At 46.5% G+C, this 26630-nt stretch overlaps 1 protein-coding gene and 1 long non-coding RNA gene across 7 annotated transcripts in view; one reads left to right on the top strand and one right to left on the bottom strand.

The window, feature by feature from the left end:
• LOC138514235 (uncharacterized) overlaps window positions 1-26630 on the top strand; it is a 159046-nt gene that overhangs the window by 88367 nt on the left and 44049 nt on the right. The gene's annotated exons all lie outside the window — the stretch shown is intronic.
• The window catches only part of STRIP2 (striatin interacting protein 2), a 335180-nt gene continuing 322861 nt past the window's right edge, over window positions 14312-26630 (bottom strand). For 5 of the 6 annotated variants that reach the window (XM_069629586.1, XM_069629584.1, XM_069629585.1 and 2 more), the window contains 2 exons: window positions 19721-19925; window positions 14312-16047 (listed from right to left, as the gene is read on the bottom strand). In XM_069629586.1, the coding sequence (XP_069485687.1) occupies window positions 15797-16047; window positions 19721-19925 (456 nt within the window). In that variant the 3' untranslated portion in view covers window positions 14312-15796. The remainder of the gene's footprint in view (window positions 16048-19720; window positions 19926-26630) is intronic. The other variant, XM_069629588.1, reaches the window with a different exon arrangement.

Genomic DNA, 26630 nt, shown 5'->3' with positions numbered 1-26630 from the left:
CAAATTCAAGACCCTCTGCATCATCCACAAAGCTTTCTTGGGCCCGGGACCGCAATACCTCCAACTCTCTCTACCGAGATATCTTCCTACTCTGGCCATCCACTCCTCCACCTCCAACTCCCTGAAGGTCAGTCGCTTCTCCAAACAATGAGTTGGGGGCAGATCTCTTTCTTCGGCTGGTGCCTCCCTCTGGGACAGCCTGCTTGCCTCTCGGAAACTTGAGCAGAGCCACCTCCGGGTCAAGAAGCACCTCAAGACCTTTCTCTTTGCTTCTGCCTTCTCTCTTCCTCTCCCCTGTTGATCTCCTGTCTGATCCACACACTGGGCACCTGCCACCCTCTGAATTCCGTCCCACGTTACTGCTTGTCCTGCTGCAAACTCGCACTGCCTCCTGGCACTCCCTGCACTTGTGGTCTGTATCTGTAACCCAACAGTCCCCTCTCCTGCACTTATTAGACACTTGTCTGCACTTCTGAGCACCCGCACTAGCCACCCGCTGGCTGCATTACTTTTGTTCCATTTTCCTTGTCCTGCACTTCTCCATCCTCCCACCCCCCAGCACTTCTCCCCTAGGAGGCCTAGTAAGATCGTTGTTTTTTGTCCTCCCTGTTTCCCCTCCTTTGCCTTTTCACGCCTTGAAACACTTGTTTATAGGCGCGTTATAATTGCCATATCATATCATTCACCTGCCTCTTGATGCTGGAGGTAAATCCTCCACTTGACCTGCAAAAAATGGTAGATTTACTGCTGGCAGCATAAATCCACAAAATCACCACTGGAGGTCTACAGACTCCAAAAAATGAGAATGAGAGCTGGCATTCTGCCACTTGTAATCCAGAGGTAATTCCATCAGACCATGTTGCGGTAACCGTAATCTATTTTGGTGGTATTTTTGTGGAAATACCATTTGAATACCGCCAATCTCAGAGTGACCCCCACTATGTAATTTTGTGTGTGGCATTATTTGCACCTTAACACTACCCAAGCTATTTTCCATACTTTTTTGTTTGCTGTGGAAATTCGTTTTCCTTCGGGTATGGCTTCCCTCTTGATTTTTCCTTGTGTATTAGGTCGGTTCTCAGTCTTTTTTGGTGCCGGTCTGGTGCATTCTTAAGAATTTACCATATGGCAGGTTCTTACAGAATGGGTTTGGGTGAAAGCTTTCATAATGAAACAAGGAGTTTTTGTCTGTAGTCTTAGTGGAGAGAAACACAAGCCTGCTTTCAAAAAGTGTACACGTGCAGAACTTTTTTTTGTATTTTTGTAAGATGCAAGCAAATTACATATATGAATGTTGTGGTAATCCCAATCATTTTCAATACCTGCTCATATTATAAAGATTTCATCTATGAATCTGGTGCATGCTTCTTTCTGTATGTATTATCTCTTTGAGGTTTTCTGCTTATAGATTTGCTACATCGGGGGCTAATGTGGCCCGATGGGCCGTGTCTTAAATCCTTTGTTAGATCTGTCTGTTGAATGAGAAAAAAGCTTTAATCAGAGCCCTTTGTATGCACCACATTATAGAGTCATATGGGATCTCTATGGTTTTCCCCTTTCCCCAAATGCTCCCAATGATCCTGAGGGACTCCCCATTTTTGGTATCCTCATGGGTCTGCAGCTTTTTCACCGATGCTAGTTTTATAGTGGACTATTTGGTCATAGCAATTTGATTGCCACAGCATAATATGTACAGATAGATGGGGAGAGGGGTATGAAGGAGTGGGGGTAAACAAGGTGGTATGGAGGGGACCCCCTTTTATAAGAAAAAAGAAAACAATTAAATTAACACAGCCAAACAGCCCCCCATAACAACCTTGGGGGTGAAACAACATAGGTACATTCTCATGTCTAGATACTCTATATCAAGGCTAGTCAGGAGATGGATTTCTAAAGCAAATGCATGCCCTACTTCCATATTTAGAACATAACTGCTGTCTTTTGGGTGTGATCTCTTCTTATAGTTCTTTTTTAAGGAAGCAAATCTGCATATCATGGGAAGGGTTCTAAAACAGGATTGATCATGGAGACTCCTGGCCTTCCTAAAGGGATTGCCAGGCTATCAAGTATTATGGGAATTTCTTGTACAGATCGCCAAATCCTTCCAAAGATGCCGTTTCTACCTTTGGTGGATTTTCCTCTAGTATTTCAGTCGCAGGACCTCTTCTCACCAGCACTATCTTGTAGTAAAATGTCACATTCTTTTAAATAGCACAGGTTGTCCTAAATAACTATAGTTCCACCCTAAAGTGCAGTTCGGGAACATTAATGGTTCATTTTTGCTTCCTTTACTATGGCTTGCTTATCTTGATTTTTCTAGGTTATCGGTTGAGCCGTGAAGTTTTCTTATGCGGCCTGAACATTAGATGGGGCTTTGAGATGTGTAATATTCCCTGTATTACATGGCTCACTCTTTTTGTTTCTGATATTGCATGAGGCTTGTCCCAAATGCTTGATTTTCTCCCATCCCTCTGCTTCCAAACTTCTGTCTGGCATGCCTTTGTCATTGATTCCCAAGATTACCTCTTGCCCCATAGTGTCTGTGGACCCCATCTTTCCCTAAAAAGATGTTCCTCGTGTTCTGTTCTTTTTCCCCGCATAGTCACTACTCTTGTTTGCACTCTACAAGGCGCCTCTAAATTGGACACTCCTAACTCTGTGCCATTCTCGGAATGATCGTTTCTCCTGGCGTGATTTTTTGGGATTAAGATTTTCTGATAAACACAAAGCAGCTCCTTTCAAAAACTTTAAGGATGAAGAAGAGCAAAGATAAGATGAGCTTCTCCCATTTCTCAACAACAATTTCCTATTCTTCTTTCATTTTGTCTATGCAAGGCCAGTTTAAGCACTTTTGGGGCCCTGGGCACGGACATCTTTGGGGGCCCCCTCCACCAAACCTAAGTGATCAAGAATATCTGGGCGCCCCCCACACCTCCTCGTCACAATCTCAACCCTTAGGTTGATATGCTGCCTCACAGCATTCAAAATAAGCTTGTTTGCTCCCTTTAATTCACCTTACCCTCTTTATTCTTGATCTAATAAGAATGATAAACAAGTAGCATTTGAAGGCCAACTTTGGCAGTCTACGAAGAGGTTACTTCTGTTCTAGTATAGATAAGTAGACCTTTTATCAATCACATCCAGGAAGGTATGCAACCTGTAGTCTTAATGCAGTACCATATGTAAAGGGTACATGTAACCCAGAATAGACCAAGAACTCACATTAGCTGCCTCACAGAATGCAAAAGTGCTCAAGCATGGATAGAGGAGAAAATTGGAAGAAAGGAGAATGCTACACATACCATAGCATGGATAGTGGATGCAGATTAGAAACTACCAGGAAGGTGTCTTTATCCGGACAGACTGAGATTAGAAGTGGGACATTGTTTTCAAATAGCTTTGTCATTAAAGCTCAAAAGAACAAGTGCCTGTGGTGGGCAATATATCAATGCTCATGGTTATAGTGGAAGCAACACTATAGCCAGTGAAACCATGAGTGAGGCTTTTTGAAGTTCATACCCTGAGAAGGAAATAACTCGGAAGGGCTGACACATTTGAAAGGTTTAGTGACAGGCAATTTAGAGCAGTTAGGCAATAAAAGATTAAATGAGATGCCCAGGATTGAACATTGGTTAAGGGGTGAAGCTGGGATTTGTGCCAACTCTGCAATGTCTGCATTTGAACACTTTCTTTTCCAGTTCTTAACATGAACTAAAATAATCTCATTTTTTAAAACTGACCTGGAAAGTACACAAATCCCATTACCAAACATGACCATTTTTATAAACAAAATATTATAGAAGGGTGTTACGCAAACTGGGTATTATTGTAGCTTCATTAGCTCCATCATCAAAGGAAGTATATAGTTAACAGCATACCAATCGATGTGATTTAACAGATTTAATCTGGGTTTGTCTTTTGTATTTTAAAGCTTTAAACACTGGCTTCTGAAATTTTCGTTTATAAACGTGTAGGAAAAACCTTTTGACTTACAAAAAAAGCAAACCGTTTTTTGTGTCAAACGAGCAGACCTTAAAATATGCTGGCCCGAGGCCAGAAACATCTGGTCTGCTCTCTTTAGTCTACCACCCCTTCTACTCAAATGGCCTACATAAGAAGGAAGATCAAGTAATGAGCCAAATGATGCCAACAGTATGTCAAAAGGCAAACCTCACAGAAGACAGCACAGTAATGTAAAAGATATTAGATGATTTGACCAGGATCACTGTATCATCTGCTGGAAAAGCCAGGATACAACTATGAACGCGTTAGTTCCACAGTCTTGAATTTGGATACTTATTCACTTCTTGGACTAACAGTTTATGCTCATCATTGGATGTGATTGCTCGGTTTTAAAACACATCTGAACAAACCAATTTCTAGGTCTTCACCATACGGATGAAATGTTATTTTTTATAGCAACTCCTATCCTGTGCAGGTACATTGCTGATAATAGCACCCGTTGTGTGCTGCAAAACCAAGTACATATGCAGGCAGGTTTATAAACTTCAGACATAAGAAAGGCTCAGCCAGCCTTGCTGGAATGTGCCATTTGAATCTTGCGTATGAACACATTTGTATAATGAGTGCTTAACACAATGAGCTAACTTCTGAACCAAATTTATCAATATGCATTTCAACTTTGGCTATTGCACATGATCAACATAATTCCCACAGGAAGTAAACAATTCTACAGGAGTTGTGCTGTAAGGAGCACACAAACTATGTATACCACAGTGAACACAGAAAGCATTACACGATGAATTCGTCAAGGCAGAATGTACTTGTCAAAACAGACAAGCAATAGGTTTAGAGCTTCGGCAGCATGCCATAAAATATCCTGCCGTGTGCTCTTTAAGTCTGGTTAACAGTGGAATCTTACTACTTTAGATCAGGCAGCCTTGTAGGGCCCCCTTCAAGGTGGGTGCCCGGGGCAAGTGCCTTTTTTGCCTTCCCATAAAAACGTCTCTGTGTCTATGTCTGTGCGTTCTTGGAAAGACATTTTTCAGATATTGAAAGTGTTCAGAGTGCCATCTCATTGGCAAAACTTACTTGTATGTCTTTGATAGCAGCAAGTTTTGGGATTTTGCCTAATCGAGTTACATGGTAGCAAGACAGTTTGCCAAATATATCAAGTGTTTTAATAAGGGCAGGGATTATGGCACTAATGTCAGTAGCATGCCCCCGCTTGTAATCTGCATACAATGCCAATTCAAAGTAATCTCTGGGCGTAATACCATTTTAGTCCATTTTGGCTGGAATTGTGGCGTCTGAAGTGGTACCCTCACCCGCGTGTTTCGATGGCATGCAGTAAAGCGTTTTCTTTCTGGAAAGAAGAAACAACGAATTGTGGTGGTGACCGAAAAGCCGTTTACAATATATATGATGACTATCATATCTGGTGCAAAAATATTTATATAAACCTCACTGAACATGACAAAGTGGTTACTGCCTGAAACCACCTGTGTAAAGCGGAAAGTACAGAGACACAGGAGATCCTGAAGAAAACAGGATATGGAAACCTAGCATGCGGATCCAATCAAATTATAACAGTTGTAGAAAAGAGACCATCGGTACTGAAAGGTAGCACTGGCATATAGGAATCTATTTGCTATTGTGGGAATGTAGCCTCCCCCCTCGCCCCAAACCCCAAATGGAAAACGTGCTGCTTATTTTTACTGCAACATTAACATGTAATAATTCTGGTGACCCCCCACCCCCAACCTTCCCTTACAGTACACTTCCCTTTCCTAGCTTTTACCTCCTCACCCGCCCTGCCCCCGCTCTCCTAACACACGTGTCCAAAGGTAAGTCTCTTAGTGTTCTCCAAGGTGCCACTGGTAAATTATTTCATGTTTTAAAATAAAACATTTCCTGACAGTTACCCCCCTTTAAGCTCTGCTTCCAAATCACCTTTCGCATAGTGAATATAATGATGATAGACAAGAACTGAAACCTGCACAGAAATTGTTGATCGTACTCTGACTAACCTTGGTTTACTTTGTCGTTTTAAAGGGGGGCCAGTCATAATGTCGAATGAAAAAAGTCGAATACAAAACTGTTGGGAAAAAAAAAATGTCGAAAAACAAATCTGAATGTGTTTTTTTTATTTGTATGTTTTTTTGGCTTTAGCTAATAAAAATAAACGGGGGGCTGTTGGGGCAACCCCCCCATTAAAAAAATAAATAAAACAAAAACGCATTTGCATTTTTTTTTCCAACATTTTGGTATTTGACTTTTTTAAATTCGACTTATTGACTATAAACCTCACCTTTCTGCTTCATATGTTGAACAAGAAATAGAAACTGTAGTTAAGTAGACTGTCTGTTGCGTATTGCAAAGCTGCTCGTGCTTCGAGATAACCATGTCTTTCCTGTGTTTTCTAATGTGATCATTCATTGTAAATACCTCTACTTGACACTCCTCCTACCCTGGGACACCATGTATCGGTTTCTACCATTGGTCCGCATCCAGGGGCCTGACTCTGTCTCTGAGAGCGCTCTCCTCTGTCAGTGACGATTTTCAGGAACTGCTTCATGATGAGGTCCTCCTCCACTTACCAGCATCTCCCTACACAGAATGGGGAAGATTGAAATAGTTTGGGCCTTTCACAGTTTTTGTTGCAGGTGGTAAAGATGTAGCGTCACTTGCAGGTGTGTTTCCACCACTATGTGAGGGTTTTACTGGTTGGACAGGGATATTGTTTGTGGCCTAGATGTTGTCCTTTCTTCTGAAGCTGTTTGGCTCTACCCAGCTCACGATGCCAGCCTGGCATCTCCCAGGATGTTGTATCCCATTCAGGCAATGTGTAGCATGCCCTCCCTTGGTACCAGCCACTGGATTCTGGAAGCTACTTACAGAAACAGTTCAATTCTTAGATCACTATTGTGTCCTCCAAACACGGTTAAACAATTATCTGTTTCTTCCATTAATTCCTGGTTTCTCTACACAATCTCTGTAGCTCATTGGATAGCTCCAACGGTTGGCTTCCCAACACCAGCACCAATTGGTGTGCTGCCATCCGAAGTACAAACGTTTCAGGGATCGATTTCTCTATTGCATGGGTCTGCAAACTCTCCTCAGCCCAAGTAAGCAAAGTCAATGGTGAGGGATCATGGAAGTTGTACTACAGAACATCTGCAGAGCCATAGGTTGCAGATCCCTGCTCTACTTTGGGTGCTCATTCACCAGGGCTCAAGTCGAGGGGACACGCTGGTGGACAGAGTCCCCCCACTTTATTCAGAAGGCACCTTGATCTGCTGATTTCTGGTGATGCCACATTCAATTGGTATGTTAATGAGCCCCCCCACTTTTTATTTTAGGACTTGACCCTCATTCCTCAGAAAACCCAGCTATGGCTCAGACATATACCCGACTGCCTGTATTTCCGGAAGTCTTGAAGTATGGGCTAACAAATCGATTATCCAGAGGATACTAATCCTCCAAAACAACGCCTTATGAGCAGCTCTCGGAGTGATCAGAAAATCACACAACTATAATTAGACGCCAAAATAACTGGCTCTCGACCCTCAACAAAATTCAGCTTAAAAGGGCATCCCTCACCCACAAAGCACTGAATAATGCAGCCCCCACCTATCTCATGGATAGATTCCATAGGAGAACCTCTACTAGACCCACAAGACTTTATAATTCCAACTGTCTCACTATCCCCAGATTTAAGCTTTCTAAGGTTGGCAGTTGTAGCTTCCCTGTCAAAGCTGCCCAACTATGGAACTCCCTGCCACATACCATCAGAGAAGATCAACCTTACCCGCAATTCCGGCTCAACTTCATAAACTGGCTCAGCTCCTCTGATCTTTAGCCCCTCCATGCCAGCACCCTGCATGGTAACGATGTTTTCTCCAATTGTATATATTTGATTTTTCTGCCCTGTAAATATTCCCACTGTGTAACAACTTATATATTTGATTTATCTATGTCCTGTAATATACTTTATTGTGTAAATGGTGAACCTAAGCTTTGCATATCCTGTAACTGTTGCGCCCTGATAGGCTTGGGTCCAGTGCACATTAGAAATGAATAAAACAAACAAACAAGTCCCACGTGCTTCAGATTGACAAAGGTTCCTTAATAGATGTATAGGCTGCTGCACCCTTGCAGTCTCCACGGGTGTGCAGTCCCCCTGCACCTCCCCCTGAGCTTGGGAGCAACTTTGTGGCATGAAGCATGTTACAAAGAAAATGAAATAAAAATAGATGACACACACTGTTAATTAAGTATGATCCACAAAAGTATAACCCACAGTTATGAAGAACTAAAACCCTAGGTATGATATGACAAGCAAGTATAGTGAAAAGGAGGTAGCCAGGGAAAATATTGTTCTGAAAGTGTTGCCAACACAAAATGTCCCCATAATAATGTCGCCAGCAAACTGTTGTCATTGTAATAACGCAGTGAGAAAAATTCTTCCGAGCCAAATTTTGTGGTGAAAAATACCATTCAGCAGGGACCCGAAATATGCTAAAACGATCTTTAGAATATTAAATTAACCCATCCCTAAAATATGTGGTTTTTATTAACTTTGTGCAACGTAAACAGACACTTGTCATACAGGCACATATTTCTTCATTAACCCCCCCCTCCCCATCACATCATCCCTTCCAACAGTGAAGACATCACCCCAGAGCAAACCATTCTACTTCCAACAATCCTTCTCGCCCACCTCTCCCCTCCCCACATCCCATGCCTCCCTCCACCCTCTCCCCCAAACCGCAATTTAGGCTACTTTAGCGACCACCCGCTGACCCTTCAAGGGGGGCACAAGTCCGGGTTCACGTCCAGCGTATCCCACATCTCATGCCAAACTGTGTATCAAGTCTCCATGCCCTCTCCCTGACGCAATTGAGCACTCACATCCATTTCGGCTCTCATCCATATACGCCAGCTCCTATGACAAGTCTTCCACCCTCAGGCCATTCTGTGCCTTCCAGGCAAGCGCTACTGTCCTTCTGGCCAACAACAGACCTAACGCTGTGGCTCTAGCCAACCCCTTCCTGCGCCTGCAACCTCCCACGGGGATTCATCCGAGCAAGCAGTCCTTGATCGAGGTTTGCCCAACGAGTGTGGTCAACTCCAAGCAGATGTCACCCGAGAAACCTGCCACCCGCTCGCACCACCCACCACATATGCAAGAAGGTCCCAACTTCCTTTCTGCACCATCAGCACATGGGATTCGCCCGGCCAACATCGTACCCAGACTATTTACTTAGGCCAACCTTATCTGCCCTTTTTACTGTTTTATTCTGTCCAACCTGTTTTCTGTTACTGTCTCCATGTGGCGCTCTGATACCCAAGGGCTTTTGACGCTCACCAAACACATACAGACATAGACCCTCATTGGTGTAATATATGCCATACGGGCTATTTTATACTGGATCCATTGAAACTTGGCTTTCCGAGATACTCGTTTTGTATGCTGGAGAACCCTTGCCCACTCGCTGTCAGTAAATTGTTCCCCCATGTCTTTTTACCATTTGGTGCAGAGGCCTGCTGCCGCAGTGTCACATTCCTGCCGATTAGTCGCATACATTTTCTGATACAGCCTCCCCCCGTCTACCAATTGGACAAGAGCCATGCTCATTGCACGAGTGAGAGGCTTTCCCAGAAACCCCATCCAGGCCTCTCTCACCCCCGCCATCAGTGCTGCAAATTCTTGAAAGTTCAGGTGGGCAAGGGGACGAGCATCCCTAAACTCGGCATACGTAACTGTCCTATCGTCCACATATAAAGCTTTGAGTGTTCCCTTCCTCCCCAGGTGCCCAAGTCTCCTTCAGCCGCCATCCTCCTCAACCTACCATATCCCAGAGGAAGAAGCAACAGGAAGGGGAAATGCTGTCCTTTGCATGTGGCTCCTCTTCACCATACCCTAATAATCGTGCACACGGGTAAGAGAACCTTCCGCAGCTCCCGGTCCCGTCCCCCAAGAGACCCCAACAAACTGCATGGTGCCATCTCCCTCTCTTTCCAGTCTGTGACTCGGTCCACATGGGGCTGGGCAAAGCAATCCACCATGTGGTGGAGGGCAGTCGCCCAGTAGTACGGCCTGAAGTCTGGTGCGTCAATAGCCCCTTTGCCCACCGCCAGCTGTAACGTAGCGAAGGCAATCTTCGGGGTCCTGATTTTCCAAAGCAGCCCATTTAGAGTAGCATGCAAAGAGCCAAAACAGGCCATACCAAACACCATAGGAAAGGCCTGGAACACATAATCTTGGTAGCATGACAATTTAAGGCCAGGCGACTCATCAGTGAAATGGGAAACCGGTTCCAAAACCTCATGAGACCCTCAAATGCTGTAATCAGCCTCCCCACATTCTGGGAATACATCCAGTCCAAATCCACATTTATCCAAATACCCAGATACTTGAAACCTACAGTCAACATCCCCATCCCGAAGTGATCCAAGTCCCACCTCGCATGAGCCGGCAGTGTTTACACCACTGATCTAGCCTTATTGACCACTAACCCTGATAGCTGGCCAAACTCCTCCACCATCGCCATCACCTGCCCCAGATTATCCTGGGGTTTCCGAACATACAGCATGACATCATCCGCATACCTAGATATGCAGTGCCTGTCCCCCCGACCCACAAACTGCAGACCCAAACCTTTGTGCCAAAGTCTGTACACTCTCGCCAGGGGCTCCATCTCTAGTGCAAATATTAGCCGGGACAGCAGCAGCCCTGCCGTGTGTCCCTACTTAGCCTCCACACAGGAGAAACAACCCCATTCACCAAGACCCCTTGACGATGAACCAACATACAACATCTTAACCCACTCAATATAACCGGCATCCAGACCCATTTTCTCCAGTACCAGCCACTGAAAGTCCCACGCTACTGAGTCAAAGGCTGTATATGAATCTAAGCTGACCACTGCCAGCCTCTCCGCTGCATGTCTATGCTTGTCAATAATCAGGAGAAATCATGTATCATGTATCTCCATGGAATGTATCCCGTTTGGTCGGGATGAACCAGCACATGCATAAGGGGGCAGCCGGGCCGCTAAGATTTGACTGAGAATTTTGACATGGACAGTGGGCGATAGGACTCACATTCTGCTGGATCCCGATCTTCCTTAGGAAAAGTTAGGATCAACGCCTCTAGCATGGACTCCAGGAGACCGCCCCACCCCCGATCGGGCCCCTAACAGCACCTTTAACAACTTTGGTGCAAGGAGGTTGCCATGCTCCTTGTATTCCTCCATCGGTATCCCTCCCAACCCAGGAGTCTTCCCCCTGGCAAGAGAGTTAATGGCACCCAGTACCTCCCGCAGCTCAATGTCCCCCCCCCCCAACTGCTGCCTCATCGGCTCGTCCAATGACGGCAGCTCAGCCTCCCTCAGCCATCACCTCGCCTGCCCCTCATCCAGCCCAGCCCTGTTCTGGTCTGGTATAATGCTGCGTAGAAACCCCAAAACACTTCACAAATTCCAGCATCATCCATGATTAGTCTGGTCCTCCCTCACACATGACCAACCAGGCCAACAACCTACCCGCCTTGTCCCCCTCAGCATGCTGCCTGGCCACATATCTCACATACCCAAGAGCGGACCAGCCACTCCCTCGCCACCCCTAGTTCCCCCTTATTGTTGCACAAGATATCTGCCTGAATCCGTCCCCTGGCACGACCCTGATCTAGTTGGGCCACCTTGAGCTTGTGATCCCTCATTTCCTGGCTGAGTACCCTAATAATCCCCACCCTAGCTGCCATGCACACCCCTCTCAAGAAGAGCTTCAACACTTCCCACTCCGTAGACCTTATCGTCGTTGATCTCCAATTCTCATCTAGAAACTGCTGAATGCTATTCCATAGTGATGCCCTAAACCATCCATCCTCAAGTATCCATGTGTGAAACCTTCGCGTAGGAACGGGTGGACGAATGTCTATCTGCTCCAATGTTAGCTCTAGGGGCATGTGGTTCAACAGAGACCTATCCAGATATTCTGCCCTGGCCACCCAAGCCACCCTCTCCTCCCCTACAAAGACAATCTATTCGCGAGTAGGACCCGTGGACTGACAAAAAGAATAGCTATGCACCTATCCATGGAGCAGTCTCTAGGCTGCTTTCAGGTCGAGGTCCCCCACTATCCTAGCCAAGGTCTTAGTCGCTGTCCCCACTTGCCGACCCACTGCACAAGCCACATCCAACACGCTATCCAGAATACAATTGAAGTCCCCAAACCACAACGACCATGTGTCCCAGTGACGGACCAGTATATCTTGTGAAGAACTCCACCTGTGCCACATTAGAGGCATAGGTTCCCGGCAAGAACATTGCAGTACTCAAGATCTCCCCCACAATTCCCACATATCGCTCCTCTTCATCCACCTGGGTCTGGGATACCTTCAATGCAACCGCATCTCGAATCCATACCAATACTCCCCTAGCTTAGGTGGAGAATGTACTGCTGACCACCACCCCTTTCCACTGCCTCTGCAGCCCAAGCCCCCAGAATCCCTGAGCATCCAAGTGTGTTTCCTGCAGTATTGCTACATCTATGCCGTGTCAAGTGAAATAAGATTGAATTTTCCCCCTCTTTACAATGTTATTCAGCCCCTGGACTTTCCAGCCAACCACCCTCAGCCTGGCCATAGCAACCATCTTCCAACCATCAGTCACTCCCCAACCCTCACAACCTGAACCACCCCCACTCTCCTGCATAGACAAATGCCAACCACAAACCAACACCCCATACCCCCTTTAATCCCCTCCCCGTGCCCACAACCCTCAACACTAGGTGCAGCTTCCCCCAACCCCCCACCAAGAAAGTCCCAACTGTCCTCGACTTGCGCCCCATCCCCCCACTATAGGCAGGGCCCCCCATATAGTCCGCTGGGTCTCGCCAAGTAACCACTACCCTATAGCACACAACAACCATACCATAGCACAGGTGCCCACGTCAAATACCCCTCACCCCGGCCCAAGCTCAGACCCTGCTGAAGAGAACAGTTCATCAAGCGACCATTTTCACTACAAACACCCTACAGATAGCCACCCATCCCCCACAGGCACACCCATTGTTCCCCGGCCCACCTCAACCTTGCTTGCCTCCTCCAGCTTGCGGCCCGACCCGGGCCCAGGACGATCCGTCAGATCCCTCAGTTCCAATGTTCCATTCGCACCCACATAGACTTTCCCAGAAGGCAAGCCCCCCGACGGGCCCCCAAATGGGCTGGACTGAAGCACTCTCCCTCCTCTGGAGACCCTCGGTCTCCCCCAGCCAGAGGCAGACCTTATTCTGTGTCCAGCCAGTCCCAAACCTCAGCTGGACGTTGGAAAAAAAGCAAGCAGCCATCCACCAACACCTTCAACTTTGCAGGGAAAAACAGCATGTACTTGAGGCCCAGGTCACAGATACCCCTCCTCACCGCATCATAAGATTTACGCTGCTTTTGGACCTCCTGGGTGAAGTCAGGGAACACCAGGACTCACATGCTGCCCTCTTTATATGATATTGTGCGCCGTGCATCCTGCAAAATCGTGTCCCTGTCCCTGAAATGACAGGTTTTGGCCACTCGTTGAGGGGCACCAACTGGAGGCGGCCTGCCCGGGACACTGTGCGCCCTTTCAATGGTGAATCACAGGGAGAGTCCTCTAATCTTCAGGACGTCAGTGAATAGGTGCTCGAGATATAACTCCACTCTGGGCCCCTCCTCCCCTTCAGCAATCCCCAGGATTCTGATGTTGTTTTGACGTTAGCGCCCTTTTACGTCCTCTGCCTTGACCTCCATAGCTCTCGTGGCTGCAGCCAGTGCATCCACCGGCGCTTGCAGCACCGTCACTGCATCTTTCACTTCGCCAACTCGGCTCTCCACCTCTGCTACCCTCTCCCCCATCTTCCTGAGGTTCGCACGGACCAGCGTGCTATTCACTGCCACCGACTGAATCGTTCCCTCCAACCCTAAAATATGTGTTACATCGTTACTAGCCATAAAAACAAGTTTGCTTCGAGACATTTTGCTCTCAAGACATTATTTCTTTGGCAGCATTTTCACACAGATCCCTGAATCAAGAAGGTGCAGCAGGCATGCCGAAGCATGTGGCTTTGGTGTTGCAGGTATGATGAACAAATGTGCATCATGTAACTAATCAGCGTGATGTTACAAATGGACTGCTGTAACGCACAACAATGATGTGATAAAAAGGGGCAACGATCCTTGATGCAATTAAGTTCATAGTGTGTTCTACAAGCAGTATAAATAATATGAACAAAACAAGAATAAACAGTCAATGCATGGCTTTGAAAGGACCGCATCCTGGATTAATCAACACAAAAACAAACCCACAGCATCATGATTTTTGTAGCAAATACACATTTGCATTTTATTAAAAAATAAATCACTTAATATCGGGGCAAGCCTGTTTTAAAGGAGATCCAGCTTTTTTGGCAGATGCAGGAAATAAGGTACAGTAGGTTTCGCGAGGGTGGTACAAGTTGGTCAAAGGGGGAAAGCTGGGATTAGAACCATTTAGATTTTAACCACAATTTACAACATCTCCTGCCTAGTGAAGTTGGCTTCCTACTGCTCTAGTAGAGGTGCAGGTTGTTAGGCGAAGGGGGTACAAGTTGGTAAAAGGGGTAAAACTGGGATTAGAAACGAGACCAAGAGGTTTCACAGTGAGCCGTGTATACAATAGACAACATCTTCTGCCTAGTTAAGTCTGCTTCCTACTGCTCTAGTCGAGGTGCAGGTTGTTTGGTGAAGGTGGTACAAGTTGGTCAAAGGGGCAAAACTGGGACTAGAAACGAGACCAAGAGGTTTCACAGCGAGCCGTGTATACAATAGACAACATCTGCTGCCTAGTGAAGTCTGCTTCCTACTTCTGTAGTAGAGGTGCAGGAGGCTGACCATTGAAGATGCTTGTTTGCATGTCACAGCATAAAGCATTGCCCGGGAGATGGGACAGAATTTCCCATGCGCTTTTTTCAATGGTGCAAAATAAAGGTTACAAAGAGTCATGAACTGGCGCGTGGGGGAGACAAGCCCCAGTATATCACAGTGAACCATTTCCTTACAGAGTACATGGGTGCTTGCACAGATTCGGTGTGGCAGGCAAAAAAGCTCAATTGCATTAAAGAAAATCCTGGAACAAGCCCATCTAACAGTAGTGTCTGTTGCAGAGTAAAGATGGGAACCAAGCAGTGTCTTGCAACAGATCAGAAAAGAGGAAGCTGGACAGGCCAGGTAGTCTTGTCATGTCATCAGTTTGTGTCACTCTTTCTGGGCCGCTGTGCATTTCTTCACTTACTCATATTGCTACTCTGGAAGGCGCCTGGACTTCCTCTTTCTAATCACATTGCTGCACGTGGGATTAGGGTGGTACCGGGTACCCAGTCCAACCCTATAAGCACTTGTAATGTAATGAGTTATGTATAATGCACTTAATAGCCAGAGGTTTCTAAGCGCGGACCCGGGATCAAACTTGTGTTGCTCCGCGTCATCTTGCTTCCAAGACGAGCGCGTTGCCCCTGAGCTATCCTCCCATGGCAGGTTCTCTGATGATGGCCATTTTGAGCAGCGTGTCCAGAGCATCAGCCTTAAGGCACCCCTTCATTAGTGATCTCCTGTAGACTCTGTTGGGTACAATAATCTCTTCTTTGACCCGCAGAGTTGCTTCCTGGTTTTTGGTTCCCCCGGCAACATAAGAAGCAGCGAGGTCGTTTACTCTTCCTTCTTTGTTGCAGTTCTCCAGACACAACACTAGTGCTCGAAAATGTACAGAGGGAAAGCAACGAGTCAGTCTTGCCACAAGTCCTAAGGATCATCTTGGCTCCATCACTCATCTCTTAGCAGCTCTTCCCAACGGATGGGTTGGGAGAAGACCTCCCTCTCGAGCCACAGCTCATATGTGTAATGGAAGTCCTCGGGCAGCTCCAGCCGCTGCCCCAGCACACTCTGAAGACAGTTATCCACCGGCGCAAACTCCCAATTCTGGTTCTTATCATACCTACGGCTGTTGAAGCTCTCGATGTTGGCTCTCAGGGTGCATTCTTCTGCTTGGAAGTCCCAAGGCCTGGCATCGATATCTGTGTGGGACAGAAACACGGTTTGTGAGACAACACAAATGATCAGCTTTAATTCCTACCCCTGTGAACACCCACCTCAGATCCGCAGAATGCTTTTTCTTTCCAATAAGCACTTGAGATGCTCAGACAGAATCCCGATACAGCCAATGCAGATCACTTTCAAGGATGGGTCCGAAACATGGTACTGGCATGATGAGCACCTCTAAAATCTCTCGTTCGATGACACTAACCATCTTCACAGCACTCTCTCATCAGATTTTCTTTAGACAGACAAAGTGATGCCAAGAAACGATGCAAAAGGTGTAATGCACAGTAATGAGTACCCCTGCCACCTCGGGAAGCCTTTTATTTGTAGGTCCTACTGACACGATTGAAATCACTGCACAGGCGTAGCTAGTAAAGTAGCTTGCTTACCCACAAAGCAGGGCCACCTCTAATCCTAAGTGAAAAGACCTTTTTAAAAAGAAACGCATGGAGAAGCTAAGATTTCGAGGTTTGTTAAAGTTGTGGATTGTCTTGAAATTGGCATAACAGGTGCACGTAACCAAGCACAGGTGCACGTCACCAAGCAATCCCGGACTACATCCTAGTGAAGCTGAAAACTGTAAACAGCATGTACTGAGGGGGGATGTTGAGGGACAGCTCTGTAATGTTGTAAACGTGCCAGTTGTTGTTGAAAATGATTCAATAAAGTTCAATTGCAACAACAACAAAAAGGATCGACTTAGGAAGACCACTCTGTGACCGCACAGAGTGGTTTTTCTAAATCCAACTGTCATGTCCCTGCCGCACACGAGTGCGCGCAGTGGCTGACAGGCAGGCTAGTAGCAGGACGAACCATTGCGGGAGAACAGGTAAGTTTGTATTAAAGTGCGTGTTTATGTGTGCTTGAGTGGGTTTATGTGTGTGCGTATGTGTAGGGAGTATGCGTGTGTTTTACCGGGAAGGGGGCGGTTGGGGAAAGGGTTAAATCCCCCCGATTAACATGAGGATCAGCGGGACAGGGTGGGGAAATGTGCTATTTCTGCATTTTAAAGCTAACACAGGAACTGCCTTTTTTGTGTTCGGGCTTCGTGCCCGCTTCCAACTGGAAATATACCTACATACCCGTCTAAACCAAACCCTACCGTCACGATCCAAAGAGCCACTCAGAGCAAACAGTCCAAATGCACAGATGCCCCACCTACCGCTCTGTGCTTATGCTGAACCAACCCAACAGACCTGCCCTTGTGTATTGACTGGCGAGGCAGACCGCAGAGAGTGGCCAGTGATCAGTCTATTTACACTATAGGATTCAACCTCATTCATGGTGGTCAATGTACTCCTAGTTGGTTGTGGTCATTGTATTGGTGTTGGAGAGAAGAATCATAGTGGTTACTGCCACCCTTCTTACATTGAAGAAATGTGCATGTTGTGTTGGGGTTCCCACTCCTTATGGAGGTCAGGCTATAAAAGAGCGACCTGCGCCGTATCTAGACAGAATTGTGAATGTTAGCATGTGCCACACCTAGATGGAACTAGAATGTTAGCATGTGCCACACTTAGAATTGAGAACATTAGCCTGCGCCGTATCTAGACAGGAATGTGAATGTTAGCGTGTGCCACACCTAGATGGAACTAGAATGTTAGCATGTGCCACACTTAGAATTGAGAACATTAGCCTGCGCCGTATCTAGACAGGAATGTGAATGTTAGCGTGTGCCACACCTAGATGGAACTAGAATGTTAGCATGTGCCACACTTAGAATTGAGAACATTAGCCTGCGCCGTATCTAGACAGGAATGTGAATGTTGGCATGTGCCACACCTAGATGGAACTAGAATGTTAGCATGTGCCACACTTAGAATTGAGAACATTAGCCTGCGCCGTATCTAGACAGGAATGTGAATGTTAGCGTGTGCCACACTTAGACAGATTTCCTAACTTCGCCCGGCATCGCATCTAGATAATATTGTGAAGGTTAGCGAGTGCCACACCTAGATGGAACTATGAAGATTATCAAGCACAACACTTAAAAGGAAATTAGAATGTTGGCATGTCCCATACTTGGATGGAATTGTGAACATTGCCCTGTGCGCTATCTGGATAATATTGTGAAGATTGGTGAGTGCCACACTCAGACTGAATTGCGTAGGTCAGTGGGTGCTACACTAAGACAGAACTGTGAAAGCTGGCATGTTAAATGTCACATAACCCACTAACCAATATAAACTCAAACTCTCTGCACACTTAAAAAACTCACACAACCATCTCTCACACAACAAGCTGCACGCACTTCACCACACTGCAACAACACATAAGTCGCACCAACAGCACACGTGGACTGACAATGATCCAATACTCGCACCAAAGCTCAGCACCCGGTGTCCACCGAGTTGAAGCTGCCAACAGTACACCACTCCTCTCACTATCCTACTCCCTCTTCACCTTACTAACCCATCCCACCTTCTCATTTGCAGATCCTCCAGAGCGCCTGGGGACCAATTCCCTTGGTGACGGTGCGCTATATAAGTACCGTTAACATAACATAACATACCATAACATAACATAACATGCAAATGTTCTTCCTCTCTTTCTAATGCCTTTCTCACTGTAGGTCGTCAATCAATGTTGTTATGCTATGTGTACAGAGTGTACCTGCCCTCTCGCCATCTTTTATCCTGTTGAAGCAGTAAAGGCTGGTAAAGGTTAAACTGCTGGGTTTTTTTGGCAGAGTGGGAGAGGTGCAGGCCATAGTTTGCAGATGGTGTTCTCTTGCTAGCCTTGACAGCTGTGTTTCCCTGTCTTCACGTGAGAGAGTCAGGAATTGCTAGATAGCTGTTATTCACTATTCTCATGCTGTAGTAACACCTCTTACTAGCTGCAGTTGGCAATCCTTATCTGAAGCGAGGCGCTCATTCTGTTAGTGGTTGTCCTGCAAATCATGTCAGGGTGGGTATTTCTCGCCTTAGGTTGAAGATAAAGGCAGCTGCACTTCCCCCTTAACACTGAAGGCACAGGCATTATTGGTGGTTGGTTCACTCGATTTATTACGCACCCAGAGATTGCGTCGGCTCTGCCACTATCTGCTTGTATCACAGGGCAGGTCCGGATAGCACGGCGTCTTTGCGCTGAAAGGACAGTCCTTACTGGCTGGCTGATCTCCACTCTGTGAGAAGAGGCCTGGTTGACAGCTGCTATGTCTTCATATTGGAGGGGCGGGCCCTGCTAGCGGTTCTATTCTTTTCGTATTGTGGTATCGGAGGCCTCACACAACGTGTTTTCCCAATACCCATGTTAGGGGTTGGGGGCATTATTGGTTGACAGCTTTTACACCTGTTGTGCTCATCCCTTAGATTGGATGCACAGAGCGTCCCTATGTTGGAGCTACAGATCATACCACTAGTTGTTCCTTAGACATATGCTAGTTGCTGTGGTCCTACTGCTGATCTATCTCTGTCTGTGTGTTACAAGCAGGACATAACCTGTTCCGTAGTGTAGTGCAATGCTATATTCTAATGTGTACCTGTCAGGACAACTTCAGAAGCGCCACTTCACATTCTGGGTTATGCTCCATGGTAACTATACAAGTCTGGCCCTCGATAGCCCTTCTTCAAGCTAGTTGTAAATAGACACATGTAGGAACATTCAATGGCCTAGAGGTGCTGCCGACACTCGAGAACCTGGACTCACCATTGCCGTAGGCCCAGTCATCGTTCATGCGATGCCGGACGTTCTGGTAAATAGCGGACATGGTCTTCATGTTGCTCTTTCTCCACTGGCGGCCGAGGTACTTGGTCTGAATCTTAAGCAGTTTCAGGACGTAGAGCTGCATCATGGCCTGCTTCACCTTCAGGGCACGCTTCAGAATGGGTGCCGACTTAAAGACCACCAGCATCTAGAGATCCCCAAAACAGGAATATATCTTTATGATGGAGCCAGCCATACCGCTGACTAACCTGGTCATGGACACTGCAGAACGAGCGACAAAGTGATAAGAGCGGACACAGGAAAGTTACCCACCTGCAATTCTGGTTATCCAAATTCCCCGAGGTCTGGTCCATCCTCTGGGAGTAGGAAAAAGCTGATGTGGGTTCTGGGTTGCCAGTTCTGAAATGGATCTGTAGATGGTGGCATGGCAATGTCCACTGACTTACGGGTGCATGTTAGACGCTTTGCTAAATATGGCAAGTGTGGAAGTTGATCAGACACAGAGACAGAACTACCCTCTCGCTGAGCAGACTCCACGTGAATTGCCTGCAATCCTGTCTGCTGCTAAACTTCATGTTCCAGATTAACAAAGGGCACCACATCAGACAGATGGCAAGATATTGTACCACCCCAACATTGCAACTGAACAAAACACGCTTAATAACAAAGTAGGGACTCACACTGGACACAGGACCTCATCAGAAGTTGGGTGGGGTGGTATAAATGCGGCGGTAATAGTGTTACCGCCGCATTACCGCACCACCCAATCACATGTTTCGGGGAAAGTTGGAGAATTCACCCCCCGCTCTGAGCTGAAGCTGAATGTGCTGACATTCTGTCCATTTTAGGTGCAATTACTGCCATGGTAATAATGCTGAATGCCCCATTCATTCCTATGGGCTGAAAACAAAATGGCGACTTGCACCTCCACCTCCACTTGTAATTTTGCGGTGGCGGTAACGGTTATTGCGTTGGGCAGTATTCTGGTGGATTTACCGCCGGGATACCGCCCAACCCCTGATGAGGCCCACAGTGTATAACTACAGGAGAACAAAGCTAAACGTTGCCCTATAAATCTGGGTTGACACTAAACCTTAAAAAGAGGCCAGGGGCAGGGAGAACAGGTGGACATGCACCCCGCCTAACTTTGTACTATTGTCATCTAAATTGTACTGGTAAACCCCAATTGCAATTTTGGACCATCTTGCCGTTGCTTTACGGTACTTTACCTCTTTCTGCAGCAGACCCAGTGGGGTTTTCCTGTGCAAGAACAGGTAAATCTGGACAAGAGTTAACTGAAATGGATCATGTGAAAAACTAGAAGGCCCTGTGCTCACTTTGGGATAGATCCACTATTGGGTGCGAACGCCTTGTAGCAGAAACCTTCCAACATCCCATCCTTACTGCCCCATGACAGATGCACAATCTAGGAAGACTTATGCCAGGGGCCTGAGACATGTTGTGGACCTGTTGCATGTGATCTCGGCTGGTCTTCTGTAAATCTGCATGAGCAGACATATCCATATTACAGTTTTGAAGCAATAACCATGGTTTAGGAGTAAGGGAGGGGTCTTCCTGACACTCATAGCCCCAATAGGAGAGTCTCCAGTGCTGGAGTGAGATGTGGTTCTGTATGAAAATAACATGCACTCGCCTACTTCTTGCATATCAAGCTCACTCTGAATGTCCATTTTGTACTACACCGTTTCCCTGGGATTGATAGAGTGAGGTTGTATGGTGTGAGATGCAGCCTGCTTTTAGGCGCATAGAAATCTGGTCAAAGGTGAGCTGTATCCCATTTCTGGATATCCCTCTTTGAAAAAAAGCTCCCTCAAAAATGTAATGGCAGTGGCAGTAGCGATTGATCCGACAAATCGAACTACTGCCATTTAGAGAAGTGGCCAATGAGGACTATGGCAAACATCTCCCCGAGGGCCAGACTCTTATAAGGATCCATGAGGTATGGTGATTGGAGTCAAGAGTGCTTGGCTAGCGACCAGGATTTTGTCGGCATCCACAGAGACAGGGCCTTGCCTATAGCTGTCATGATGCCTACCCCCGGGCATCCGGATCAAGCCCATCAGCCCCGGGAGCAGGCATCCAGACATTTACAAAAACCCCAGCAGCCCCAGCTAGGGGCTGTCTGGGTTCAGTCCTGGCGCCGTAGGCACCAGGCTCATAATAAAAATCAGTCCTGGCGCCATATGCCCCAGGCTCATAGACATTACTTACCTCATGCAGACCATGCTGCAAATAAATCCAAGCCAATGTGAGGCCTGGATGGGACTATTTTACTACAGGGACTATTTTTTACTCAGGTGTGGTCCTGGGGAACTTCTTTCCTGGGACTACTTTGGAGGCTATTTAAACCACGCCCGAACAGCAGCACATGCTTCATGTTATTCTGCATCCAGCAGCGTGACTCTCACCGTGCCTGCAGCCAGCATCCAGTTTTCTGCCACGCCCGCGTGCCTGCAGCCAGCATCCAGTCTTCTGCCACGCCCGCCTCGAATCCGGAGCTCCTAGAATAAAGAAGAAGAAAAGGACAAGGTTAGAAAATGAACTTATTTCAAATTCCTCACCTGATTCCGGATCCATTTCATCTCCCGACCTGGAAAGTACATCAGTCCTGCACGCGTCGCTTTGCCAGCTCCAGCACGGCGCCATACTCACCAGTTCTCACAGCATCTTTCGATCCGGCACTGTCTCCATCATTTCTTCGCCGTACTCCGGCACCTAGGGGCACAAGAATAACAAGGTGAGTCAAGGGAATCAACAAATACCTCTTACCACCATAGACTTACCTGATTTACCACCGGCGGTATTATTCTCCATATCTTCATATGCCGCATCTGTAAAGAGGGAGAAAAACAACACGTTAACGCATGCAATAGTTACCGGACAGCGTTGGGTAACACAGACTCTTACCTGAACGCCAGCAGCAACTACGAGACCTTCTCACAAACTCAGTTGCAACTTAAGGAAGGAAGGGGACAAGAGTGAACATAGGGCACATTGAACTCTTTGAACTTGATACTTACCAATCCCGCCTAGGACTTCAGAGTCAATGCTTACCGGAACTCTCCCAACGCCTTCAAACCAGTGAAGTAACTGGTATCTACGTGCCCCTGCAAGACATGCAGGATGGAGAGCTCATCTTTTACAAACATAAGGTGAGGTTACTAAGGGGATATCGGAGGTGATTAGTGGGGGAGAGCGAGAACAGTTGGGAGGCCATCACTAAAACCCATAGGTGGCTAATCCCTGTCTCCACTTGCAGGAAAATACTTCTTCGGGTCCAGCAGACAAGACTAGGCGGGCCAGTCCAGACAGTCATCTCTGCACTACGTATCACGTTGACGGAGACCGCAGCTGTCCGGGTCCGATCGACACCCCTGTGGGGTCCAGGTGAGCGTAACAAAATCGCTCCCTTCCCCAGGTTTCCTTTTTACCAATTTGAAGACAGTTCAACAATCCTAAGGGCATATACCTTCCTTGAGTTTCTCTTTCACAATATCACAATTTAAGTGTGAGTCCCAGACTGCAGATTACATGGTATACTCCCCAGTCAGGTTTTATTCTTTACCTTCACTACAATTCACAAACTCAAGGGCATGGGTCTTCCTTGAGAGTCTCTTCTTCACTAAGGTTTGTTTGCATGTACTTGACTTGTCCTGGTATACTCTCCTGTCAGGACTTTCACTTGATTCACAGTGTCTTTCAACTTCTTGATTTTGTCTGGTACACTTCCCTGCCAGGACTTATATGCAATCTTTCAAACACTTGCTCTCAAACACTTGCCTTTTCCTGGTGTACTCTCCTACCAGGACTTCTATACAGTCTCTAAATATTCGATTTGTAATTCCTTTTAAACATTTGGCTTTGCCTGGTATACTCTCCTGCCAGCACGTCAGTACAGTCTTTCAAATGTTTGATTTATGATTCCTTTCAAATACACAGCTTTGCCTGGTATACTCTCCTACCAGGACTTGCATGAAATTGCCTTTTTCTTCATCCATACAATGACATTTGGCAAACGTTGATTTATCAACTCTTGTTTGCAAAAGTCTTTATAAATATTCATTTACCTACTTTGGGCCTCTGTCCCTTTCACAAGACCATTCAAATATAAGGGATTTGACGTTTTTATGTATGGGTTCAATGACCCGGTTGTAGTTGAACTCACATTAAGGTTACTTTGTCTATAGGCTTCTTTTTGCATCTCTCGCTTTGCTTTCGTAATGCAGCATACACTTCGAGGTAACCCTATAACCCATCTGTCTTCCCTAGGCTTACTCTTAATCAATCAAGTTATTATAGTGTGCACTATCACCAAAGGCAATAGGATAAGGGAGAGAGAGAGACAACATTAAACAAAGAGGACGGATTTTAGTCCAGGTTTGAATACCTCAAAATCCGTGGTAGGCCACAGAGTCAACGGAAAAGAATTCCAAAGTTTAGGACCTGCAATGGAGAAAGCTCTACTACTCACTCGCTCTTTGTGGTAACTTTGCATGCTTAATAGCGGCGCATCAGTAGACCTAAGTGGACGCCCTGGGCAGTATAGCTGCAGTTTATCCTGAATAGCCAGGCAACCTTTCCTGTTTAAATCTCGATAGGTGACACAAGAGACTTTAAACTTAATTCTTGCTGATGCAGGCAGCCAAGGCAAGGATTGGCAAGCTTTTGTAACATGGTGGCCATTTGGAATACCTCTAACCAGACAGACTGCTGCATTTTGTAAAACCTGAAAACAATGGATTAAATATGCAGGCTGGGAGAGGTAAATTACATTGCAGTAATCACTGCTGCCATTAAGGCAAGGTGCAACTACTTGGGTGTGGAGATTCTTTGGGATAAAATGATTTACCTTTTTTAAAGCTTCAACTTTAGCAAGCCAAGGCCACAAATGGTATGACACTGGCTATCCATCGACAAGGAAGAGGATATTCTAAAACCGAGATTCTGGACTATCTCTGCTGGACTCGGCAGTGGACCCAATAAAGGTGGCCAAAAGTCAAAGGTCTAATTAGCGGCGGCTCCCACAGGACCGATGATTAAACCTTAGTCTTTCCACCATTGATCTTTAGCCAGTTGGCTTCAATTCAACCCCTGACAGCATCAAGACACAGCCTCAGCTGGGCTGCTCTCCCTAGACGGTCCAGGTCGATCCTAAACAGAACTTGGGTGTCATCTGCATACGAAAAGAACTGGAACCCAAATGACCGAATGAGAGCTGCCAGGGGCTAGATATATAGTTATGTAATGGCCCTCACATCCCTACATCCAGCAGCCTAGATAGAAGAATCCCATAATCAAAAGTGTTTAAGGTTGCAGACAGGTCCAATAAAATAAGACCTGCCGTACCGCATCTATCTATCCCTGATCATGGCAAGATCATCCAGTGCTGCCACCAGAACTGACTCGGTCCTCAACAAGGGGCAAAAGCCCATTTGGTATGGATTAAGAACTTTCTGTCCTTCGAGAAAAGATATCAGCTGAGGGGTGACAACCGCTTCCATTACCTTCATTAGGAACGGAAGCAATGAAATAGGATGGAAATTTGAAAAAACCAAATCATCCAAAGACGGTTTCTTTAATAGAGGAACCACAAGGGCTTTTTTGAGCATAGCTGGAATCTGCCCGAAGATCAGAGAAGAATTGGCAGCTTCTGCAATAGTCTCACAAAGACTCTCCGGAGCCAGTGTAAACAGACGCAATGGAAACCTTGTTGGGTTCTTGTGCTACGCTGCTTTGCTTTGCTTCCGGATGTTGAGTCGGTCTGCGTCCGGTTAGCTGCTGCATTTTCACCTTCACTAATTGTGCTGTGTACGATCTCTGCTGCCTCATGGTCTCAGGCGGCAGGCTTACTGCAGCTCGGTTTCTCCCTGCGCCAGGATTCATAGTCTCCCCAATTCCTGCGGCCAGCTTCCCGTCAGCATCCGGATCGGCATTCACAGAGGCCACTACACCACACAGCCTCTGCACTTCCTTGCCTTGATTGTCAGCTGTGGCAGATTTAAATCTCTTGGCGTGTTCGAACAATTTTCAACAACTGGACCATTGCCTTGGTTTTCCAGTCGGAGTCGTCTTCACTGCTCTGCCACTCTTTCTCGTCTCAATAGCCAACAGGAATCACTACTGCTCTCTGCCTCTTCCTCGTCTCAATTGCTGGTACATTCTTCTTGGAACATATTGGGGAATGCCTGAAGTAGGTCTGGGAAGTGGTAGGGGAAGTGTGTCACAGTAGGCCATCCAGGCCTCAGGAAGGGAAGGAACATCCCTGAAAGGGAAGGAGGGGGTATCTAATCTCCTCCAATGTCACCCCCCTGAGGGTCACCTCCCCCATGTGATCCTCACTCATATAGATGCCCCAGGGTCTGCATCAGGTTGTGGCTGCTGTTCCCATACCACATGGAGGAGGCTGCTCAAGAGAAAGGAGTGATGACATCATCAGATTCATCACACAGCCCTTAAAGCTGTGCAAGGTGGCTCTATTTGTTGAATCTGAAACTAGTGCAAAGAATTGTTGGAAAAGAGATATAGACTGAGCCAGTTCACAAGGAGAAGAGAGTCATTCTACTGGTACTATTTTCATTTGGGTGCTAATCCCTTTTGTAGATTAGTGGTAGGGTTAGAATAGGTTTTTGGACAGAGGATGGACACTGTTTATTTGGACAAACTTCCTGATGACGAGCACCCGAGTTGATATTTGTTTAGGCAGGGATAACCATTTAGAGATAGGGAGAGGTAGGTCCTTTTCTTTATTTCTTAAATAACACTTAGTTGAAACATGCCACACCTTTGTCCGACTGCTTACTGCACCATATCACAAGGAGATAAAAGCTTTCTTTTGGAAGATGAAAAACACAATTCATCAGGCAGTTGCCAA

Source organism: Ambystoma mexicanum, chromosome 12, assembly GCF_040938575.1.
Source record: "Ambystoma mexicanum isolate Mex_15411 chromosome 12, UKY_AmexF1_1, whole genome shotgun sequence".
Lineage (NCBI taxonomy): Eukaryota > Metazoa > Chordata > Amphibia > Caudata > Ambystomatidae > Ambystoma > Ambystoma mexicanum.
Note: the sequence above shows the minus strand (reverse complement) of the source record. Positions and strands in the feature narration are given on the sequence as shown.